The 25,438-nt window shown below is 43.8% G+C and overlaps 1 protein-coding gene across 4 annotated transcripts in view; it reads left to right on the top strand.

Moving 5' to 3' along the window:
* The window catches only part of gramd4a (GRAM domain containing 4a), a 59,350-nt gene extending 35,705 nt beyond the window's left edge, over window positions 1-23,645 (top strand). For 3 of the 4 annotated variants that reach the window (XM_071386352.1, XM_071386354.1, XM_071386355.1), the window contains 17 exons: window positions 7,839-7,959; window positions 8,609-8,682; window positions 10,103-10,247; window positions 11,198-11,223; window positions 11,339-11,430; window positions 11,963-12,054; window positions 14,380-14,428; window positions 14,546-14,617; window positions 14,740-14,783; window positions 14,933-15,042; window positions 17,004-17,158; window positions 17,751-17,768; window positions 19,246-19,390; window positions 19,544-19,637; window positions 19,855-19,945; window positions 20,112-20,180; window positions 20,278-23,645. In XM_071386352.1, coding sequence (XP_071242453.1) covers window positions 7,839-7,959; window positions 8,609-8,682; window positions 10,103-10,247; window positions 11,198-11,223; window positions 11,339-11,430; window positions 11,963-12,054; window positions 14,380-14,428; window positions 14,546-14,617; window positions 14,740-14,783; window positions 14,933-15,042; window positions 17,004-17,158; window positions 17,751-17,768; window positions 19,246-19,390; window positions 19,544-19,637; window positions 19,855-19,945; window positions 20,112-20,180; window positions 20,278-20,391 — 1,511 coding nt within the window. In that variant the 3' untranslated portion in view covers window positions 20,392-23,645. The remainder of the gene's footprint in view (window positions 1-7,838; window positions 7,960-8,608; window positions 8,683-10,102; window positions 10,248-11,197; window positions 11,224-11,338; window positions 11,431-11,962; window positions 12,055-14,379; window positions 14,429-14,545; window positions 14,618-14,739; window positions 14,784-14,932; window positions 15,043-17,003; window positions 17,159-17,750; window positions 17,769-19,245; window positions 19,391-19,543; window positions 19,638-19,854; window positions 19,946-20,111; window positions 20,181-20,277) is intronic. The other variant, XM_071386353.1, reaches the window with a different exon arrangement.
* Window positions 23,646-25,438: the final 1,793 nt, after the last annotated feature.

Raw genomic sequence — 25,438 nt, 5'->3', positions numbered from 1 at the left:
GATTTACACGGGTATCAAAACGTTGAGGTGGTTTAAGCCTGCACGAAACACAGACCTTATTTGAAGTAGATCAAGACATTCTCTATGGAAGACATGAACGGTAAAATAACGAAGGAACCCCTTTCAAGTTCAGCCGCAAGTTATTACAGGAATTATAACGCGTCGACTATTTCTCTCTAAACCATATACCTTTGACTAATCCGGAAACTATCACCTCGAAAACAAAACGTTTATTCCGTTCCGTATTTTATCTAACCGGTGGCATCGATGAGTCTAAATATTCCTGTTACATTGCACAACCTTCAATGTTATGTCATAATTACGTAAAATTCTGGCAAATTAGTTCGCAAAGAGCCAGGCGGCCCAAACTGTTGCATATACCCTGACTCTGCGTGCAATGAACGCAAGAGAAATGACACAATTTCACTTGGTTAATATTGCCTGCTAACCTGGATTTCTTTTAGCTAAATATGCAGGTTTAAAAATATATACTTCTGTGTATTGATTTTAAGAAAGGCATTGATGTTTATGGTTAGGTACACGTTGGAGCAATGACAGTCATTGATTGATTGTTTTTTATAAGATACGTTTTTAATGCGATACGTTTTTAATGCTAGCTAGCAATTTACCTTAGCTTACTGCATTCGCGGCACAGGCAGGCTCCTCGTGGAGTGCAATGTAATCAGTGTTAGAGCATTGGACTAGTTAACTGTAAGGTTGCAAGATTGGATCCCCCGAGCTGACAAGGTTAAAAATCTGTCGTTCTGCCCCTGAACGAGGCAGAACGTTCCTAGGCCGTCATTAAAATAAGAATGTGTTCTTAACTGACTTGCCTAGTTAAATAAAGGTGTAAAAAAACAAAATAATAATAATTTGCTACATATAATTTTTTTCAGTGGCACCCTAGCGACCAATTGAAAATGTATGTTGCGCTGCTAAATCAAAGGTTCGCTAATGAGTGTTTTGGTGGCAGGTTTGAGCCATGCCACGCTAAACTAGCAGGGCTGACAGCACCTTTACCCTATAGCACACATACAGACATTTACATAAATTCACGTTTACGATCATGATTACACATACAAAGTGGGGTAGAGGTAAAATAAAGCAAACTTCCATTGTTGAAGTACCGCAGTAACTTGTATGATAAGCCGAATTGAAGCGGAGTTGTCGTAGCTACTAAGTAAGTGGGCTTGTTTTAGAGCCACTTATTCACTCACTGACTGGCAAGCCACCGTTCAGATACTCCCCTGTAGTACTGGAGTATACAGTAGAGCTATAGACAGGTGGGCCATTCTGTCAGTGCTTCAGCCAACTCTTCTGTGTTCATTCATACCAGATGGTATCTGCTTGCCGTTTTTGCTACAACACATATGAGCTTCCACCCAGATGGGTACTTTTATTCCAACACTGACAGAACACAGAGATATCTGTTCTACCTGCCTGGAGGCCATCATTAACTGGATTACGGGACAGAGAAAGGGAGTAAGATCTGTACAAGGAGGGAGGAAGAGAGGTAACGGGAGGGAGAGCGGGGAATGTACGGGGATTGGGAGGAAGAGACACAGCTCATCTGTAGTCTGGGTTCTATATCGTAGAAATGGAATGATTTCTATGTTCTGTATCCTCCAGCTCAGAGGGAACTTCAATACTCTGCTTGTGGCTGTGCTAGCAGGTAGGGGGTAGCACGGGGGACTGATACATATTTGATGAGGGTTAACAGGTAGAAATGAGAGCGATGGAGAGAGAGAAGAGTGTGACACTGCTGTAGTATAAATCTCCTATGTTAGATAATTAGGGAGATGGTGGTAGAGGAAACTGTGAATTATACATGTAGCCCTACAGGGGGGGAGTAGCGTCTCTTTCGCCCTCTCAACCTCTTTCTGTCAGCCCCCCCCCCCCCCCCCCCGCCCCTCTTTCTCTTCTCTCAACATGCACTCACGGGGTGGACAGAAATCTATTGATCTGTTGTTTTTTCCTCTCACCCTCTCTTTTGTCCTTCTCTGTTTGATTTTGACCCCTAGTGTCAGTGCGGCTGTGGAGTCCGAGTGATCCTGGTGACAAGTCTGTCTAATCACACTGTACAGGCTAGCAGGGTTGCTGTGTAAGGTTGCGTCAGTACATAGTCGACTCGGCATACGATGGTACGTTAGTAGCGGCACGTTTTCTCGGGAACAGCACTATTAATGTTTAGGAGAAAGACTGATCGAAGGCTGTGGGGTAAAGTAACACCAATATCTATATGGACGCATGTAATGTGTGTGTGCAATAATTTGTATGTAGCTTATAGCGTTAGGTCAACCACTGAGTTATGACTGGTGTGTGTGACAGGACAGTATACCCTAGTAGTTGTATGGAGACAAGTGTTGTGATATGGTGTGGGTAGTCATTTATAATGGATGTTAGTTCCACAGGCTGTTGAGCTGTGTTCATTTACTGTAATTGACATTCCCATAGAAAATAAGTACCATGAGTGGGTGATCCTACGCACAACAACACAGTGGCGTAGTGAAGGGTAAATGCTGTTTACACCTTGTTTACACCTTTTAAGCTTTTACCCACCTTTTTTTTGCTGAAAAAAATGCATAGAAAATATAGGCGCTTTACTTCACTCACTGAACGACGATCAGCGTTTACCCACCTATTTTTATCACTAATAATACATTTGACAACAGTCACCTCAGCACTGATCTACAGTATGGCAGCGTTTACCCTACCATTCCTTACCATTGTATAAGGGTGGTGGATCTCCTCACTTTGCTTTGTTGCTCCTGACCAGAGTTTGGCTTCTATTGTTTTCAACTGACAACTCGTCCTCTGCTCCAGTCTTTTCCCCCCTATTTATTTTTTGTTGTTGGGTGGGGTGGATCGGCTTTAATATTTCAAATTGATTGTGGCTTCTACGTTGTAGAATAATAGTGAAGACATCAAAACTATGAAATAACACATTTATGTAGTAACCACAAAGTGTAAAAAAATAAAATAAATAAAAGATTCTAAATATTTTATGTGAGATTCTTCAAAGTAGCCACCCTTTGCCATTGACAGCTTTGCACACTTGGCATTCTCTCAACCAGATTCATGAGGTAGTCACCTGGATTGCATTTCAATTAACAGGTGTGCCTTGCTAAAAGTTAATTTGTTGAATTTCTTTCCTTAACTTCTTTCAGCTAGGGGGCAGAATTTTTATGTTTGGAAAAATAACGTTCCCAAGGTAAACTGACTATTTCTCAGGTCCAGATGCTAGAATATGCATATAATTGACAGATTAGGATAGGAAACACTCCAAAGCTTCCAAAACTGTCAACATATTGTCTCAACATCAACTGTTCAGAGGAGACTGTGAATCAGGCCTTCATGGTTGAATTTCTGCCAAGAAATCACAACTAAAGGACACCAATAAGAAGACTTGCTTGGTCCAAGAAACACGAGCAATGTTCACATTTTTGGTTCCAACCGCTGTGACTTTGGGAGACGCAAAGGAGGTGTGGTTAACACCGTGAAGCATGGTGGAGGAGGTGTGGCGGGGTTTTGCTGGTGACACTGATTTTATTTAGAATTCAAGGCACACTTAACCAGCATTCTGCAGTAATACACCATCCCATCTAGTTTGCGCTTAGTCCCACTATCATTTGTTTTTCAACAGGACAATGACCCAAAACACACCTCCAGGCTTTGAAAGGGCTATTTGACAAAGCGGGAGAGTGAGGGATTGCTGCATCAGATGACCTGGCCACCACAATCACCTGACTTCAACCCAATTGAGATGGTTTGGGATGAGTTGGACTGCAGAGTGAATTCAAAGCTGCCAACAAGTGCTCAGCGTATGTGGGAACTCCTTCAAGACTGTTGGAAAAGCCTTCCAGGTGAAGCTGGTTGAGAGAATGCCTAGAGTGTGCAAAGCTGTCAGCAAGGCAAAGGGTGGCTATTTTGAAGAATCTCAAATATAAAATATTTTTGATTTAACACTTTTGGTTACTACATATATAATATGTTCCTTTATGGTTGTATCCTATACAGTGACTTGTGCAAGTATTCACACCCCTTTGGAATTTTTCCAATTTTGTTGCCTTACAACCTGGAATCTAAAATAGATTTTTGTATAATTTGATTTAAACAACATGCCTACCACTTTGAAGATGCAAATATTTTTTATTGTGAAACAAATAAGACAAACAGAACTTGAGAGTGCATAACTATTCACCCCCCAAAGTCAATACTTTGTAGATCCACCTTTCACAGCAATTACAGCTGCAAGTCTTTTGAGGTATGTCTCTATAAGCTTGGCACATCTAGCCACTGGGATTTTTCCCCATTCTTCAAGGCAAAACTGCTCCAGCTCCTTAAAGTTGGATGGGTTCCGCTGGTGTACAGCAATCTTTAAGTCATACCACAGATTCTCAATTGGATTGAGGTCTGGTCCTTGACTAGGCCATTCCAAGACATTTTAAATGTTTCCCCTTAAACCACTCAAGTGTTGCTTTAGCAGGATGCTTAGAGTCATTGTCCTGCTGGAAGGTGAACCTCTGTTCCAGTCTCAAATCTCTGGAAGACTGAAACAGGTTTCCCTCAAGAATTTCCCTGTATTTAGCGCCATCCATCATTCCTTCAATTCTGACCAGTTTCCCAGTCCCTGCCAATGAAAAACATACCCACAGCATGATGCTGCCACCACCGTGTGTGGTTGCCTCTGATTAATGCCGCCCTCGCCTGGTCTGTGTTTTTATTTATTTTTAGGTGGGTGGTCCTCTCTTGGCAGGTTTGTTGTGGTGCCCTATTCTTTCCTTTTTTATGATAGATTTAAATGTGCTTTAATGGGATGTTCAAAGTTCCGATTTTTTTAAATTTATTTTTATAACCCAACCCTGATCTGTACTTATCCATAACTTTGTCCCTGGCCTGTTTGGAGAGCTCCTTTTATTATTTTACTTTTATTTAACTAGGCAAGTCAGTTAACGAATTCTTATTTTCATTGACGGGCTATGAACAGTGGGTTAACTGCCTTGTTTTGGGGCAAAACTTTTTTCTTTCTTTTTTTTACTTGTCAGCTCGGAATTCTATCTCGCTAACTTTCGGTTATTAGTCCAACGCTCTAACCACTAGGCTACCTGCCGCTCCTTGGTCTTCATGGTCCCGCTTGCTTGTTGGTGCCCCTTGCTTAGTGGTATTGCAGACTCTGGGGCCTTTCAGAACAGGGGTGTGTGTATATTTACTAAGATCATGTGACACTTAGATTGCATACAGGTGGACTTTATTTCACTAATTATGTAACGTCTGAAGGTAATTGGTTGCACCAGGTCCTATTTAGGGGCTTCATAGCAAAGGGGGTGAATACATAAGCACGTGCCACTTTTCCATTTAAAATTTTTTGGAATAAGGGGGGGGGGGGCAAAAAAGAATCTTTACACAAAATATTACAAATTGGTTATTACAAACTGTATGTCCATTAATTGAAATCCAAATAAAAATACATTTAAATGACATGTTGTAATGCAACAAAATAGGAAAAAACGCCAAGGGGAATGAATACTTTTGCAAGACTGTGTGTGTGTGTAAACTCAGCAAAAAAATAAACGTTCCTTTTTTCAGGACCCGGTCTTTCAAAGATAATTCATAAAAATCCAAATAACTTCACAGATCTTCATTGTAAAGGGTTTAAACACTGTTTCCCATGCTTGTTCAATGAACCATAAACAATACATGAACATGCACCTGTGGAACGGTTGTTAAGACACTAACAGCTTACAGACGGTAGGCAATTAAGGTCACAATTTTATGAAAACTTAGGACACTAAAGAGGCCTTTCTACTGACTCTGAAAAACACCAAAGAAAGATGCCCTGGGTCCCTGTTCACCTGCGTGAACGTGCCTTAGGCATGCTGCAAGGAGGCATGAGGACTGCAGATGTGACCAGGGCAATAAATTGCAATGTCCGTACTGTGAGAAGCTTAAGACAGAGCTACAGGTAGACGGGACGGACAGCTGATCGTCCTCGCAGTGGCAGACCACGTGTAGCACCAGCACAGGATCACTACATCCGAACATCACACCTGCGGGACAGGTACAGGATGGCAACAACTGCTCGAGTTACACCAGGAACGCATAATCCCGCCATCAGTGCTCAGACTGTCCGCAATAGGCTGAGAGAGGCTGGACTGAGGGCTTGTAGGCCTGTTGTAAGGCAGGTCCTCACCAGACATCACCGGCAACAGCGGTGACCTATGGGCACAAACCCACCGTCGCTGGACCAGACAAGACTGGCAAAAAGTGCTCTTCACTGACGAGTCGCGGTTTTGTCTCACCAGGGGTGATGGTCGGTTTTGTGTTTATTGTTGAAGGAATGAGCGTTACACCGAGGCCTGTACTCTGGAGCGGGATCGATTTGGAGGTGGAGAGTCCGTCATGGTCTGGGGAGGTGTCACAGCATCATCGGACTGAGCTTGTTGTCATTGCAGGTAATCTCAATGCTGTGCGTTACACGGAAGACCTCCCTCGTGGAACCCTTCCTGCAGGCTCATCCTGACATGACCCTCCAGCATGACAATGCCACCAGCCATACTGCTCATTCTGGGCGTGATTTCCTTCATGACAGGAATGTCAGTGTTCTGCCATGGCCGGCGAAGAGGCCGGATCTCAATCCCATTGAGCACGTCTGGGACCTGTTGGATCGGAGGGTGAGGGCTAGGGCCCCCCCTCCCAAGAAATGTCAGGGAACTTGCAGGTGACTTGGTGGAAGAGTGGGTTAACATCTCACAGTAAGAACTGTCAATCTGGTGCAGTCCATGAGGAGGAGATGCACTGCAGTACTTAATGCAGCTAGTGGCCACACCAGATACTGACTGTTACTTTTGATTTTGACCCCCCCCCCCTTTGTTCAGGGACACATTATTCCATTTCTGTTAGACACATGTCTGTGGAACTTGTTCAGTTTGTCTGTTGAATCTTATGTTCATACAAATATTTACACATGTTAAGTTTGCTGAAAATAAACGCAGTTGACAGTGAGAGGGTGTTTTTTGTTGTTGCTGTGTGTGTGTGTTGCAGTCACTTTGCAAAGATTTGAATCTGGCGTCACTTTGTGTATCCGTTAATGTGCCATGTTCATCAACCATGTGACTCCAGTCTTTGTGAGAGGAGCTGCCTGCTCTCTTCCAGTATTCATGAGACTCTGGTTGTGTGAGCAGGGACAAAAGGTGAGCAGGAACACAGGGCTGAGCTCAGTCATGAGGCAGAGAGGAGACATGGTCTGCCCAGTCACCTGATGACACCTGACACTACTGGAGTCAGCCAGGCGAGGAGAGGGAAGGGAGGGAGGGAAAGAGGTCAGTAAGAAAGAAGAGGATCGGAGAGACTGAAAGAGGAAGCGAGAAGGAAAAGAGGAAACGAGAAAGAAACAGGGGACATTAGTGAAACAATTACCGGAGTGTTCTCTCGTCTGTCAGCTGTGTATTGTGACTAGTGACCAGCCTCTTAGCATCGCAGTGGCTCGGCTCAGGATACATAGCAGAGCAGTGAAAGGAGCCAAGTGGGACAATGTAAGAGGATCACAATCTCATCCCATGATTATCATTCTGTACTGCATTCTGCAGAGGTTGAAATTTAATCACAGCTCAGAAGCTACCAGAATAACTGTTGTTGTTCTGAAACGGCCCCTTGTAAAGATGTGACAATATGATCCAGATCATCGCCAAGGTTTAAACCAGATTTGACCAGATTTTGAACAAATGGAAATTGTTTTTCTGGAATCTTTGTGGATTAACAACGGGGGTAAACAAATGTGGTGCTAATCACCATTGTCATCATTATCATCATGATACCAGTCATTCATGTGTGTTTTTCAGAAGAGGAGTTGAGGAAGCTACGAGAGGAAACGAATGTGGAGAAGATAAAGGAAGAGCTGGAGAGGGAGAGGGGGAAGAGGCTCGACCTCGAACTGAGGATGAACGAGGTGCTGAAATCCAGGTCGGTGATGGAGAGAGCGAGGGGAACGTAATGTGTGTCATCTCATCCTCTAAGTGTTGCTCACTTAGAGCACTTAGAGATAGTCACGTCCCTCTCTGTCTGTGTGTCTGTCTATCTTTTGTGTTGTTTTTGCCGCACTGCTTTGTTTTATCTTGGCCAGGTCGCAGTTGTAAATGAGAACTTGTTCTCTACTGGCCTACCTGGTCAATTTAAAAAAGGCGTGTGTGTGTGTGTGCTGCATCCAGTGCTGCCACCCTGCCTACCCCAGTGGGCTGCAACGAGTATAAATAGCTTGAAACACTTCATTGGTGACATGTCCAAAAAAAATTGGGACAATATAACAAATACCAAAAGATTGTTTTTGGGTTGAATTTTCCTTTCAAGTAAAGCCTGGTGTTCTCCCAGTCCATTCAGAATGGATTTCAGTGGCATTTTAGCTCCTGCCAACAGGACCTTCCACCATGTGGAATGTCTCCTTGGCCTTACAAGGGCATAGAGGGGCATGAAGATACATTATACATCAAATAACCAAAATTATAGGGGGCATAAGGCCCATGAAGGGTGTACTTGAATGTTTGTTTACATAGCGTGGCAAAGACTCACTCTTTTTCTGTCTTTCTCCTCTCCTTTTTTTCTATTCTTCTATCAGGTTGGAAGACTCGCCGCCACAGCCTGCCCGTAAACCCCCGTCTCCGACGCCTGCTGCCAATGGCAAAGACACCGGTAAGCAAGGCAGAAAGTGGACTACGGTGTAACACCTGACTGCTGATAGTATACCCCAAAAACCGCCCCTAACCAGTACTGTTTATGGAATTGAAGAGACCAGATTGATACTGCTCACACCCGATCCCAGATCTGTAAAGATCTTAAATAAGATGCCAGTTTCAGTATTTACCGAGCCTTGGGTCAGAAGAAACCTTTGTCAGAAATGGCAGTAACGCTCATAGATCAGTGAAATAAAAGGGTTTGTAGGACTACAGGGCAGCTGGAGACTGGGAAGGCATTCAGGAGTCCGGTTGAAGCCAGTGATAGCCCGGTTGTAGAACCGACGGGAAAAGAACAGGAGCCCGACGTTTCCTCTGACTCTAGGGACTGTGGGAAGACTGTAATAACCCTACATATGTGTGTGGGTGGGGGATTCAGGATGATGGAGAATCTATTTTCTCCATGTGGGATTTCACATATTGACAAACGCACTCACAAAGAATCTTGAGACAATGCAGAATACCTGTTTTTCATCAAAGTTAGAGGTGTGTGTTCTCATATCAAAATAATTTCTTCAAAAATGATCTGTTTCCCCATTCATTTTAAAACTCTAACCCAACCGTATAAGGACGGGCAGCTTTAATAGCAGTGTTTAGTGCAGAACACATTCCGGGTGCTGAACATCCTCTTTACCAGATATATTTTAGTGTGTGTGGAGCACAGATTACTGGCAGGCAGCCGATCTGCCGGCAGGCTGGAAGAAAGACACGGTTTGTGTGTGTAGGACGGAACAGTTTCAACTGTAGAAGTGTCTTGAAAAAGCAAAAATCTTGATTCTTTTAGGGTTCCAGAACCAGTTTGTCTTGTAGCTTCAGGTGCTGGTGACACTGGCGAGGGTTTTATTGTAGGTAATGGGCTCGGTTTAATCTAGGCCAAACAGGCCCACGGCGTCAGTTAGAGCAGCCTCGCCAAATGTAGAATGTGCGCGTACGTGAATTTGTGTTTCTGTAAGAGACACACAAGGAGCTCAGTGTGTAATTTAGGTTAATGGGTCTTTGGTATTAACTCTAAATTAAACCAGCGTCTTAACAGGGAGATCTACAGACCTTTATCTCCTTCTCTACCTGTCTTCATTTAATAAACAGCTTCAGGTAGTTCGAAGTTGCCCTTGGGCACAGAAATTCCAAACAGACAGGGAGGCAACTTCATTGTATTAATTATAAACCTGCGCTGCCTGTAACCTCTCTTCCTGTGTCTGTCTTGTCCTCGCTCTCCCTCTTTCTCTGTCTTTTTGAATGTGCATTTATTTATATTCAGTAACAAGATAAAAGACAAAAGAACAAACATGAGTCCTCTTCGACGTGTACAGTAACGTGAAACGCCCACTAACAAATAAAGAAGTCTAATGAGAATGTGACCTTCAACTCTGCCCCTCCAGACAAAGAGAAGCCGCCGCAGGGGGAGACCCTGTACTTGCGGGCGTGGAGGTGGCTCTACGACAGGGTGGGGGTCTACATAGAAGACTTCCGCTTCGTCCCGGAGGAGAACACTGTGGAGGCTGAGGAACCGCTAAGCGCTAAAAGGTGCGTTGTTCTATTCATACGATGGGTTGTGAAAATCCTAGAAATACAATGGAATGAATGGGTCCACCCCATCATGGATTATTGGTTTACATTGGAATGTCTGTTCTTGTAAACGTATTTCTATGTACTAAAAGGTGAGTACTGAACCAGCTGGTGAAAACAGCAGTCACATTGAGAGGCTGTGTTGTAGTAGTCAATATCTGAACATGTGAACACCTCTGGACCTTCTCTATATGTTGCACATCACTGAATACAGTGTCTGTGCCATCTGGTGGTGGCTTGACCACACTACCACTCCCTGCAGCCATTGACTGAGGCTATAGACATTGCCCTCAGGCACTGATTTAGGATCAGCTTCACTATCCCCCAATTCTAACCTTAACCATTAGGGGGTAAACTCCACACTGATCTTAGATCAGTGTCTAGATGCAACTCATACGTCCTGCTCCACTTGAAGCTAGCTGGGTTCAGTCTAGGACTTGGCTCATTTTGACGCTCAGCACAGATCAGATAGTATAGGGTTTACTCATCCTTCAGGTCATGGGCTGCTGTGACCTTAGGCAGGAGAGTACTGTAAACGCACGCACGCGTGCACACGGATTGGATAAAAGTTGTCAGCGCAGGTAGAAAGCTCTAGAAAGAATGTGCTGTATTGTAGCTGACCTTGTGGCGAGAACTGAGAGAAATAGATTGAGCTCTTCTTTCCTCTCCTCCTTGCCTCTGTGTGACTCATAAACAGGATGATCAGTGGGTTGAGGTGTTGCCACCTCCTCCGCAGGAACATTTCGCTCTTTCAGTAGATGTTTGAGGATTGTGCTCCCCCACTGTGTGGTGTCTGTGTATGCTAAAGTAGCATACACAGACGTTAGCATGCTAAAGTAGCATACACAGACGTTAGCATGCTAAAGTTCCTGTTGTAACATTACTGTTTTGTATGTCCCCCTCTCCAGGCTAACAGAAAACATGAGGCGACTCAGTGAGTATTTATAGATGAATTCCCACTCGGAACAGTCATACCTTCTGCCGTTGAGCTACTGCCGGTCAGATATTGTGACGTGACAAGTCGATGACTGATTTTGTAATTTTTCCAGAGCGAGGAGCCAGACCTGTCACTAACTTCATGAGGAACCTCTCAGCCTTATCCAACTGGCACTCAGTATACACCTCAGCTATTTCCTTCATAGTGAGTACAACTGCTCCTATCTGTCTTTTTAAAAGGATATGAGAGTCATGTCCAAATCATCTAGAAGTGACTTTGTTGCGCATCACAATTCATTTGAGTAACTTTAGGATGATTTGGACATGAAGGCCCAAATAATGCTCATATTGGTACCATTGACTTGCGTTGGAGTTGTGCCACAAATGTAAAAAGTTAGCATTTGGAAACGGGGCCAGGTAAACAAAACCAAAGCACGGATGTCCATAGACTGCTTACAGGGTAAGGAAACGAATATGTAACTGTAGGCGTTTGACTACTGGAAACGTTATCTCTCGACTTTGACACATGCTATTCTATAGAGATGGACATCGACCAAATGTCTCTTCTGTTTGTCTCTTCAACTTCCTCTCATTCGATGTCCCAAATCTCCCACTATATTCAGTAGTGCTTGTCATTTAGGAGACGTGTATATTACATCTGGTGATTGTGAGAAATAGGATGTAGGCTAAGTGCTGGATGAAATGATGATTGTCATTTGTATTTCCTCCTGTCTCAGATCTACATGAATGCTGCGTGGCATGGCTGGGCCATCCCCATGTTCCTCTTCTTGGCCATCCTGAGGCTCTCCTTGAATTACCTCATTGCTAAGTAAGACATGCATACAGCACATACTCACACACACATTGATATTACGTTGTCATTTATTGATGACGCTGTGTGACGCAACTACACTGAACCAGAGTATGTGAGTGGAGCTAGAGCGGAGCGTGCCCAATTTCACTGGAGCGAAATTCCCAAAGACCTGAGCGTCGGCCTTCTCATCCGCTCCAATTTTTGTTCCAGTCGCGCTTACTTCACGAGCTCAGGGCATGCCTGGCCCAGCATGCATCTGTAGTCTACCTGTGTGCTGCTAACAGCCCCTTACTTTAGCTACTGTCATGGAGTTCGCTAAATATTTTCATAAACTGATGAAACACACAGGTGCTAAATCAAGGCGACTTATAAAGATGAGGACCAAGAGAGGGAGTGCAGTGATGTAGTGTCCACAACTACGGTGGATATGTAACGAAGTGTGTCATTGTAGCAAAGTATTTATAACAAATCTAAATCTCTTAAACGTTTCGTTAATTTTTGTTCTATTATCTATACAATAGGCCATAATTGATTTTGGCCCAATAGGCTTGGCATATTACCACGTTCAAGGAGCTTTCTGTTTTGATTGGGTTATTTAGCCTAAAAACCTTTTAGACCTACATATAGAAAAGGGTGTTTATCATCCCCAGTGGCTCTGCAAGTGAGGAGAGGATATTCTCAGCTGCTGGCCAGCTCTCTAGGTAGCATCACATGAGTCTGAAGCCCCAGACGGGCCAAACTCGTATTTTTACAAATGTATTTCTAAAAATGAATTCAAAGGCACTTTTTTGTTTAAATTGAATTGAATACTTAGTATATCACAATTTATAGACTGTAAAGATTTAATGCAACGAAATGCTGAGCGCTACCAGCCTATTGTGTAGCACGTGCAAATGCTTCACAATGTATTTCTTTGTGGTCTATAGACTTGAAATTATATAGCCTAAATAATTATTTTTCTTTCCTTAGGCCCCTGTCTGGCTCCTGCCCTATTTAGAGTGTTTATATACTGTTTAATATGACATGTAGCCCATTTTTTAAATGGTTTGCTTCTTCCATTCACCTTTTTCATGTTTATTCAAATACTTTTCATTCAAATCCACATGGTTTGGTTTCAATACTTAAAAACCAATTGGTAGGTCCAGGTAGTCAAAAAAAAAAATGGATGTTGGTTAAATTGTGATTTGAATGAATGGAGCTTACTTGGAGTGGTTTTTAGCGGAGCTGTAGGAAAGGACATGGAACGGTGAGTGGGATTTCCAATGTTGTGTTTATTTCCAACAGAAATATAAACACAACATGCAACAATTTCAAAGATTTTACAAAGTTACAGTTCTTCTAAGGAAATCAGTCAATTTAAATAAATGAATTAAGCCCTAATCTATGGATTTCACATGACTGGAAATGCAGATATGCCTCTGTTGGTTAGAGATACCTTTTTAAAAAGAAAAGTAGGGGCGTCAAGACTGTTGGAAAAGCATTCCAGGTGAAGCTTGTTGAGAGCATGCCAAGAGTGTGCAAAGCTGTCAAGGCAAAGGGTGGCTATTTTGAAGAATCTCAAATATAAAATGTATTTTTGATTTAACACTTGTTGGTTACTACATGAATCCATATGTGTTATTTCATAGTTTTGATGTCTTCACTATTATTCTACAATGTAGAAAGTAATACAAATATAGAGAAACCCTTGAATGAGTAGGTGTTCTAAAACTTTTGACTGGTAGTGTAGATGGATTATCTTGGCAAAGGAGAAATGTTCACTAACAGGGACATAAACAAGTAAGTGTGTGCACATTTATATTTCAGCTCATGAAACAAGGGACCAAGACTTTTACATGTTGTGTTCATATTTACCAAGTTTTGATCAATAAATTCATACTCCACTCCCTATTACATGTAATTACACTGTACCTACCTATGTAATGTGGTGCAGCTCGTTTTCACAGAAGCCTTTAGAGCTGGGCAACTTTGATAGGGGTGGGGGCTTCCCAAAATCTGAACTCATCGTGGGGGACCACAGTGGCTTGCGGGTCTGCGTGCCCTCATCCATACCCACACATGCAGTCAGAACCGTCCCTAGTCTTTTTGGAGACCCTAAAACTTTGTTCCCTGCCACTTTGCGAACAAAACATTTTAACTGCCCCCCTCTAGACAGCAGATTTTAAAATATTAGCTGACATGGGCTAATTGTGTGACGGTCAGTGACTTACATAACAGAAACTGCTTATACACAACCAAAATGTGCATATTCTTTTATTTTAACTCTCAACAGTAAGTTGAGACCCTTGCTTTAGAGTTTTTTTGACATTATTTTAATATCTTCCCTTTTTTCCTTTTCAGAGGTTGGAGGATTCAGTGGAGCATTGTGCCGGATATTACGGATCCTATAGTAAGACGCCTCCCATTTCACTTGACTTCCTCTTAGCTTCCTGATCTCACAGGAAGTGGCCTGTCGTATTTCCTGCCTATGGAATGAGCTGGTTTTGTTTGGGTTTGTTTCGTGTAGGAGCCGTCAAAGGATGATTTGACTGTGTCTGAAAAGTTCCAGTTGGTGCTTGATGTTGCACAAAAAGCCCAGGTACAGTAGAAGCCAGCACACACACACACAAGCACGCATAAATACGCACGTACGCACACAAACACACCACATTAAGACATTGTGTGTTTTGGGAAAGTCATTTTGTTGGGCTTTTTTCACAGAACCTTTTTGGTAAGATGGCGGATGTTTTGGAGAAAATAAAGAAGTAAGTAAGAAAATGGCTGTTTCACTCTCTTCCCATTCTATGCTCTTTCCCTCTGATGTTGGTCTGAATAGTTCATCAAAATGGTTTCTCTCTCTCTCGCCCTCGCTCTTTCGCCCTCTGTCTGTGTGTGTGTGTGTGTGTGTGCGCAGCCTGTTCATGTGGGTGCAGCCTGAGATCACTCAGAAGCTCTACATCAGCCTGTGGGTTACCTTTCTCTCCTCCTGCATACTGCCCTATAAACTCGTGGGCTTCATGATTGGTGAGTACACACACACACACACACACACACACACACACACACACACACACGCTGAGTGAAATGCTATGGTTGCGTAACATTCAATATAAAAACCCTTTGTTCTCTTCATTGCTGCTCGGGGGCATTGTCTCTTGGCACACTGAGATTCAATGTTTGTTCCTCTCTAAAGCAATTAGTCTTCTCCTGTGTGTTCCCTGTTGGTGCCTGTATTGTTTATAGCAGACACACGTTTTATGAAATACATCAAATGTGTAAACAATATACACTGCTCAAAAAAATAAAGGGAACACTTAAACAACACAATTTAACTCCAAGTCAATCACACTTCTGTGAAATCAAACTGTCCACTTAGGAAGCAACACTGATTGACAATAAATTTCACATGCTGTTGGGCAAATGGAATAGACAAAAGGTGGAAATTATAGGCAATTAGCAAGACACCCCCAAAAAAGGAGTGATTCTGCAGGTGGTGACCACAGACCACTTCTCAGTTCCTATGCTTCCTGGCTGATGTTTTGGTCACTTTTGAATGCTGGCGGTGCTCTCACTCTAGTGGTAGCATGAGACGGAGTCTACAACCCACACAAGTGGCTCAGGTAGTGCAGTTCATCCAGGATGGCACATCAATGCGAGCTGTGGCAAAAAGGTTTGCTGTGTCTGTCAGCGTAGTGTCCAGAGCATGGAGGCGCTACCAGGAGACAGGCCAGTACATCAGGAGACGTGGAGGAGGCCGTAGGAGGGCAACAACCCAGCAGCAGGACCGCTACCTCCGCCTTTGTGCAAGGAGGTGCACTGCCAGAGCCCTGCAAAATGATCTCCAGCAGGCCACAAATGTGCATGTGTCTGCTCAAACGGTCAGAAACAGACTCCATGAGGGTGGTATGAGGGCCCGACGTCCACAGGTGGGGGTTGTGCTTACAGCCCAACACCGTGCAGGACGTTTGGCATTTGCCAGAGAACACCAAGATTGGCAAATTCGCCACTGGCGCCCTGTGCTCTTCACAGATGAAAGCAGGTTCACACTGAGCACATGAGCACATGTGACAGACGTGACAGAGTCTGGAGACGCCGTGGAGAACGTTCTGCTGCCTGCAACATCCTCCAGCATGACCGGTTTGGCGATGGGTCAGTTATGGTGTGGGGTGGCATTTCTTTGTGGGGCCGCACAGCCCTCCATGTGCTCGCCAGAGGTAGCCTGACTGCCATTAGGTACCGAGATGAGATCCTCAGACCCCTTGTGAGACCATATGCTGACACATGCACATTTGTGGCCTGCTGGAGATCATTTTGCAGGGCTCTGGCAGTGCACCTCCTTGCACAAAGGTGGAGGTAGCGGTCCTGCTGCTGGGTTGTTGCCCTCCTACGGCCTCCTCCACGTCTCCTGATGTACTGGCCTGTCTCCTGGTAGCGCCTCCATGCTCTGGACACTACGCTGACAGACACAGCAAACCTTTTTGCCACAGCTCGCATTGATGTGCCATCCTGGATGAACTGCACTACCTGAGCCACTTGTGTGGGTTGTAGACTCCGTCTCATGCTACCACTAGAGTGAGAGCACCGCCAGCATTCAAAAGTGACCAAAACATCAGCCAGGAAGCATAGGAACTGAGAAGTGGTCTGTGGTCACCACCTGCAGAATCACTCCTTTTTTGGGGGTGTCTTGCTAATTGCCTATAATTTCCACCTTTTGTCTATTCCATTTGCACAACAGCATGTGAAATTTATTGTCAATCAGTGTTGCTTCCTAAGTGGACAGTTTGATTTCACAGAAGTGTGATTGACTTGGAGTTACATTGTGTTGTTTAAGTGTTCCCTTTATTTTTTTGAGCAGTGTAGTATACCAACATAATTTTTTGGTACAATCCATTGTACTTAGCAACATTACTGTGTCAACTTTTTCATTATTATTTTTTTTTAAACCTGAAGAGTTGGCTTTTTAAAGTCTCTTCTTTTTCTCTCAGGGCTGTATGCAGGGATCAAGTTCTTCATCATAGACTTCTTGTTTAAGAGCTGTCCCAAGCTGAGGGACAAATATGACACACCTCACATCGACTGGAACAACCTACCAACTGATCCACAGTTGAAGGAGAGGACCAACGCCACAATGTCTCGACGGGTGAGGACACGCACCTGTGAATGCGTACACAGACGCACATATACACGTCCACACACACACGCACGCAACATATACAGTATACGATAACACACACACACTGTCATCTGACAAAACTTACTGTCATCTGACAACTTACTCTGGGGACGCACAAAAAATACTCTCCCCATAGAGAAAGGAACCAATTGTTTATCCCAACCCAAACTTCCCTAACACAAATGCTAAATAACTCAACCATAATCACATTACAAAAGTATCTACTACAACTGAAGTGTAGATTTCTGTTTAAAAATAACAAGCGTAACTACTGTCAAACCAACGTTGTAACGATTTGATCTCATGACGAGCCTTAACCCCTTTCTATATCGAGCCCTTCAGACAAACCTAATTTACCTCGACACTGCCACCTGAATGTCATGCTCTGTCATATGTGTGTGTGTGTGTGTGTGTGTGCCCGCGAGACTGTGTGTTGAGTGTTTGCGATGGCTTATCTTGGTTTGTTTCCTCAGCCAGTTTGGCAGTAATGTTAGCGGTGCTAGATGGTCTTTGCTTTAGTGACTGTCACTATACGTTGTGTTTTGTTTCTCTCTCTCAGCTGTCTGGGTCTGAGAAGGTAGGGACGCTGGTGTGCCTCTGTCCCCTTACGTTACATAGTGCCTATGTGTGCCACCAGCTAAAACATGTATAAATGTGTGTGTGTGTGTGGTTCACGACAAACCTCCCAACATTAACTGAGTGTTTGACTAAATGGATCAAAAATGTCAATGTAAATATCCACTTTTAGTGGGCCATAATGGCATAATGTTCAACTCTTTAATTGAACCGGTCTTAATCGAACCAATTCTGAATTGATTTGTGACATTTTTTTAAAATCCATTTTCCCAGACATACTCTGTAGTAGCCAGGTGTTCAGTGTGCTGACACAACCCCAAAGCAGCACTGTTAAAAGCAACTTCAATGTGACTAGAGTAGTAATACACTATAGTCCGGTTTACAGTAGCACCTTTATTTCCCCCATAGTTTACCTCTAGGACACAGAATTGTTATTCCTTCATATCGATGGTGAGATAATCAGGTAAGGTAAAACTTTCCAGTGATTCCAATTAGTAGAACAATCACTCGATTCAAATCATTTACCAGGTAACCCTTGAAGAGCTAACTAGTGTGTCTGAATTCCACAACTATGTAGCTGAGACTTATTCTACTGCTATTCTAAGACTTATTCTACTGCTATGTAACATTACAAATAATCCCATCTATCTACTGTATAGCTAGGGGCCTGCCTGCCTGCCTGCAGCATGAGGGCGTATATTGTACTGTCGCTGTAAACGGCATGGCCATTTATCTGCAGAGCTCCCTACTCTCACTCCCAGCATTACAAACACTAACTAATCCACTACTATACCATACTGTCTGTACTGTACACTGCCTTCTGACCCCCCCCCCCCCCCCCCCCCCTCTGCCTGACGTGTGCACTCGCTCACCCCCCTTCAGGGATTTACCCTTCACTAAAAGCATTGGATTGGTGGGTGTAAGCATGCATAGGCAAAAAACCAAGTGGGCAGTGCACACTTCAGGGCAGAAGGGTAGAGGATACCCTTGGAATAGACAATTCAATAAATAACGTTTAAATAACAATGTCCTCACTTAGAAATGAAACTTAACAGAGATGACTGACTACCTACATGTACTGTAAAGTGTACTGTGTCTATATGAGTGTGTCTGGGGGGGGGGGGGGGGGCTGCTCTGCGCTTTGCACGAGATCCTCACCCTGAGGCTGATGTTAGATAAGACACAAGTTGTTTGCAAGGCTGTGTTATGAGGAGCACATACTCCTACTGTGTACAGATGAATGGCCTCCATCTTATGTTTCCTCTATCTGTGAGAGGCTGTCTACCAGTTTAGTCTTCGAGAGAATCCGTAGTGGAAGATGGCTACAGTAGTGCTCTGTAGTAAAATTATTCCTCTTCCTCCTCCTCCTTCCCCACCCGCTCCCCAACTCCTTCTCCTCATTTTCCTCCCTCTCCGTGTCCCCCCCCCCCCCTCCTCCCACACCCCCTCCCCCTCCTCCCACACCCCCTCCCCTCTAGATTCAGCCTGTGGTGGCTAGAGGTAGCCTAGCAACCGTCCCGTGCGGTGTAAACCTGGATGCTGACAGCGCCAGGATTCATAGCACCAAGAAGGGAGCCTTTCATGAGATCTTCAACGTCTCAGAGAATGAGCGCCCTCTACCAGGTCAGAGGACTTACTGCACTTAAAATATTTTGAGGGGATTTTTTTCCCCCTGTCATTTAATTTTTTGTTGTTTTGTTAAAATACATTTTGGGAGCTGTCCAGCCGCTTGTGGAAGTAAATCCAAATAAACAGTTTTCCTGTTTGTGTCTACAGTGTGTGAGAATGGGTGGCGGTGCTGCCTCATCAACAGAGACCGGAAGATGCCAACGGACTACATACGAAACGGCATGCTCTATGTTACAGAGAAGTAAGTAGACCAAACTCATCACACTAGCTTGTCACGTCAAGTAGTAGCTTTTCACCTCTAGTGGTCTGCTAATCCTCTTAGGTGTGCCATCTTTACTCTCTGATGTGGCCGTGTACAATATGCCACAAAGTGTTGCCATTAGGCTGCAGCTAGATCCAAGAGTGAATGATTTGCGCTCTCTCTCCTCTCTCTCACCATCTGTCTCTTTGTGTCTCAGTTATCTGTGCTTCGAGAGTTCCAGTTCCAAATCAGCCTCCTCCAAGAAGAATAAGGTTATTAAGCTGGTGGACATCACAGATATCCAGAAGGTGTCTTATCTACACACTCGACTAATTCAATCTTTTTCTCATCTCCTTTCTATGTTTTCTGTGATATCACATCCTGATATGCATCTTCCAGCAACCGTTAGATTCCTTTGAAATGAATGGATCGTAATTGTGTTCATCTGATACCTTTTCTTGTCTCTGTTCCCAGTACAAAGTGCTGTCTGTCTTACCTGGGTCAGGAATGGGAATCTCCATAGCCACTCCCTCCACACAGAAGGTATGGAAATAAAGACTCATTTGACCTTTTTATTAACCTTCACATATTTCTGAATCAATGAAATATGATTTGTGAATTTCTGTCTCCTCTTCCTCAGCCTCTGGTGTTCGGTGCCATGATCCATCGAGACGAGGCCTTCGAGGCGATTTTCACCCAGTACATGAAGATCACAACCACCTCCAGACAACCCTTGGGCAGCCCTGAGCTGTAGCCCTGAGCTGGAGCCCTGCTATCCCCATGGAAAGAGGCCTGGGCTGGGGTCAGGGCTGGGCCACCTACCCCTGAACCCTCCCTAGCTGGAGAAAAGACAATTGGGGGAAGTGATGGGACACACCTCTTCTCCTCCCTCTCTTATTTACAGTGACTGGACAATCTTCTTTTATGACTGAGAGGTGTCTGGTGCGCGCTCGCCCGTCTGTCTGGTGCGCGCTCGCCCGTCTGTCTGGTGCGCGCTCGCCCGTCTGTCTGGTGCGCGCTCGCCCGTCTGTCTGGTGCGCTCGCTCGCCCGTCTGTCTGGTGCGCGCGCTCGCCCGTCTGTCTGGTGCGCGCGCTCGCCCGTCTGTCTGGTGCGCGCGCTCGCCCGTCTGTCTGGTGCGCGCGCTCGCCCGTCTGTCTGGTGCGCGCGCTCGCCCGTCTGTCTGGTGCGCGCGCTCGCCCGTCTGTCTGGTGCGCGCGCTCGCCCGTCTGTCTGGTGCGCGCGCTCGCCCGTCTGTCTGGTGCGCGCGTGTGTGTGGAGGTGGGACTTATAGTCCAATAGGGATAGTGAACACATTCCAACACTGTCGGAAGAAGGATGGGGGGGGGGGGTCATTATTTTTAACACAGACATCTCATCATAGGAGAAGGAGCTGGCTCTCCTGCCTGCCTGCCTGACTGCCAGCTTTCATTCGCTTCAGAGAGACGTGTGTGTGTGTGTGTGTGAGCTGCCAAGACATCGTGCGTCTCTACTCACCTGTCTTCTCTCTTTCTCGTGAAGTCCGAGTCAGTGTAACTGTTACTGCTGGTCTTGCACGGAACCGTACAAGACAGTACGCTGTACGGTAGCTAGATGTTTGTGTCGGAAACAAAAAGCGGTGAACATCGAGCTAACGTCGGGACAACGTTCAACATGACAAGAAGCCTTTTCCATCAGTTTACATCGTTGCTATAGATTTTCCTTGGAGACACTCACGCACAGTTCAGCAACCAACCGTTTGCTTTCAGATGTCTTTTTGCATATGACGTGTGTGTGTTATACAGTCAACACTCACTGCTGAACTGTACTGTGTGTCACGTACAGTAGTGGGGACCTTGGCGATGATGTTCATTGTGAAATGTTTTCAAATGCCTTTCTTTTGAATTCCGCTTATTTTTGTAATAACCAATGGAATGATGAGGAACTGGACTTAGTTAAAGTAGGTCCTTCTATCTGTGGATTGTGTTATGAAGCTAAAGCACGACAGACCTAAACCCTGAATAATGTGTCGAAACTGAAGGTACGTCGTTTAAATGTAACAAAGCTGGTTCGGTGAACTACACTTGTGTGCCGAGTAACCCTGAGGCCTAAAGATGAGTTAATGCCTTGGCTTTAGCCTAGTAGGCTAACACATTCTTAAGTACTGTAGGTCACATAAACATACTAATGATTTTTGCAGTGTCTCAAGGCCCAGTACCTGTTACTTCAGTATTTAGTGACATGTTATGGTATAGTAATACTATGGTAGTTTTTACAGTAATACCACTAATACCGACCTGTAGTATTAACGCTGGAGTGGTCAGATGTGTACAATGTGCTGTCCTGTTCAGAAGTAATTTAACCTGGTTAACTTGACTAGTAACTAGTTAATCCGTCCAGGAGTTCTCAAGTATTTCAATGCAAGTCGAGGCAGTCAACTGGCCTGGTTCTGTAGTATTCATTCACAGCAGGATGAAGAAGAAGTTTGAACAGAATATTTCCAATGTCACTTTATTATTGTCACAGTTGTGGATTTAAAAGCTGGTCTTTTATTTCTCAAGATAGGTTTGATATGTCGAATTGTGATGAATGCCAAACCAAGTGGATGTGGACACTTTCTGTGTTTTTGTAAAATGTCTGGAAGAGTTATTGTGGAGATCGGGGCTTATTTCTGGTCTATCGTTTGCTTCAAATGAGAGGGTAGATTATACTATGCTCTCAGATCCTTTTTGCCTCAGCACAACAAGCTAGTCCCCTAAAGAAGCATTCATCTTCCCACACTGTTAACAAGCCCGTATAAACTGTGTCAGTTGTTGTCTTATGACTGGATACGAAATGTCATTTCTATAGGTTGTCTATTGTCTAAGGAACTCATGCTGTTAGTGTGTTGATTTGAATGATTGTCTGACTTTACGTTTAGTGTAGTCTTAATGCTTACCTGCAGCCTTTCTTAGTCGAGTGGTAACTAACTTTGAAATCTGCAATCAGGGTCTGTCCTAAAAGAAGCACACAGAATGTATTGTGTTACTGCTGTAAACTCCTAGTTTATTTCTTGTTGTTGCCAAAATGTTATTTTTTTTCTCTTTCTTTTACTGCTGCCATGCTCTGCCTACACCTACATGTTTACTGAAGGTTGGGTTAAAAACCTGAATAAATTTCTTGTTTTTCTTTTTGTTTGGAATGCCGGTTTGAGCTCCTTGTCACAGGTGGAGTTATGAAGACTGGACAGATATCTTCCTCTTGCGTTTTGAATTACTGTGTCAACTGTCAGCTTTTTAAATCTGCTCAGACTGGTCTCAGGACAACCTCTGCTGCTCACCTTCATCCCAACAGCAAATGTAACCCTGATCCCTGATCTGTTTGTAATACTATAATAGCTCAAGCTAAAGTTTAGCTCTTCTGTTGAGTTAGTTGTCATAGCATATACTGTACATGTACTGAGTAGCATGGGAATGAAAGTCCGAGGAGTTGGATCAAGCATATAGTGACAGACCCTGGGACCAGGCTAACAGTAGGTAGACGGTGACATCCGAGAACATTCTAGTCAGATTATATTCACGCTGCAACAAAAAAAATGTCACAGTGATCGTTCATAGGTAGTGCAGTGCAGTACATGGTACAATCACGATAATCTTTTTAGCCGTTTTTGGATCACTCACAGGCCTTCCTTACAGACAGCAGAGGTCATCATGGTGACTCGGAGAGCTGCCGTTCACTGGTTTCTACTCTGGTTTCTATTGATCTCCTTCTGTGTGTCTCATTGTGTTAACCAAGTATTAGTTCTAACTAAATGTAAATGTTAGTCAATTACTTCATGATATTCCCATACAGTATATCACTGCGAAGTTCAATATACTGCAATCATCTGACAGTTGTGGGTAATTATGTCATCTGTGTGTCCAAGGACTAAAATGACGAAAGAGGAATTTCTATACAATAACGTAATCCTTTGCGTTTTTAAAGAAGACAATGTCTATTGTAAAATATGTGATGTACATTTTTTTTATTTAAATAAAATGAAGTATTTCCCATTCTCTGTATTGTAATCCTTCGTACTACACCTATAGATACTCATAAGAGTATTGTTAGTCATTCCAAATGAGCATGGAGGTACTTGTAGTAGATTGTGTGGGCCGGTGTTGACTGCAATTCCCACATTCGGCCACTTGATGTCACTCCAGGACGGATGGAGACTGATAATGACCCTTACAGAAACTAGAGGGCAGGTGCTTCAAAGGCTGTGAAATCATGTAAAAATAACTCCCACGGTATAGGTCACACTAACGATAGTGTTTTTGAAATACCAGCTAAGTATATTGTAAAGACCTGTTCTGCATTTTATTTTGTGTAATACTGGGGTGGAATGGAATATATGATTGCATTCACACGGTGGGGTATTTTCTCTTTGCACTTGTTTTATATTATGGTAAGAAACGATTGCAATGAAGCATACATTTTCACTTGATGGTCCTACCTAATTCTTATTCTTCGCAGTGAAAAAAATCTCATAAGTTATTAATTATAACTGCAAAAGCTTTTCACTGATCCACACAGCTTCTACCCCAACACAAAATCAACAATTGGGTAAAAGTAGAATGATTACTGTAATATCATTCCAAATTATCCCCATATTGGTACTGTAGAGAATGACACCGAGCACCAAATTTCTCATTTGTTTTCCTGTTGGAAACCCTGACATCGTCCCAGAGTGGACGGGTGCATGCTACACTACGAAGAGTTGAAGAGACGCAGTATCCGTCACACACTTTTCTCTACTTTAGGCCTTTGGCAGGATAGGGAAGTTAGTTCAGAGAAACTATTTAACAAATGATACCCCTGAGTTGCCTGATCACAGACACATAGTTTGATAGAGCCGGTGTATTTTTAGGCCTTCTGATTGAAAGCGACATTGCCAAGATACCCCCTCCTGCTCTAGTTGACAGGGTAGTTTGTACACTTTGACAAAACAGTGACACTCTCTCGCCAATGGCTCAAATCTGTCTGACAGCTACACACACACCACAATTCTGGTGAGTGATGTCTCCCATCATCACCAGTGGGCTGAGGTGACCTCCCTAGCTCCATGGGAGGTGGAACGGTGCACATTTGGCTCTCTGTGAAGTGGACATTATTCACTGTGGTCACGTCCCAAATGACACCCTATTCCCTATATAGTGCACTACTTTTGACCAGAGCATGCTGGTCAAAAGTAGTGCACTATGTAGGGAACAGGGTGCCATTTGGGGTGCATCCTGTATACATGTTAAAACGATGTTCTCCCACAAGGATACCAACCATAGCCATTCCTCTCACTGTGCTGCCTGGCTGTCAACACTCTGCTAGGCTGAATACTGATTACACAACGTTAGGTCTACGGTGCCAGTCTACCAAACGCTCAATAACTTTGTAATATGCAACTATGTTACCAAGGTAATCACAGCATAACAACACAGGTATAAGACCAACTTAATGTAGTGCATACTGCGTTTGTCTCGTGTCCTCTTTGGTACTTTTGGTCCTGTTTGCCTACTTCACCCATATTCCTGTATATGCAGTTATAAAAGCAACTAACTTAAAGTTAAGAATCCCAAATGCTTGATTTGGCCCGTCATTGTACTTTCCTGTTACTTCACCCATATAATATTCCTGTGGAGTTATGAGGGAACTGCTGATTTCCCATGCATTTATCTGATCTATGTTGTTAGAAACAAGATGGGTAGTGAGGGCTAATCAGGATTGGTGGGTAACTGATTACATGTAATATGATCTCAAAATAAATGAACTAATCAGTTGTTACCTGCAAAAATATTGTAATCAGATTACA

This window comes from Salvelinus alpinus, chromosome 37, assembly GCF_045679555.1.
Source record: "Salvelinus alpinus chromosome 37, SLU_Salpinus.1, whole genome shotgun sequence".
NCBI classification, from domain to species: Eukaryota; Metazoa; Chordata; class Actinopteri; order Salmoniformes; family Salmonidae; genus Salvelinus; species Salvelinus alpinus.
This window is presented reverse-complemented; position numbering and strand designations above follow the sequence as displayed.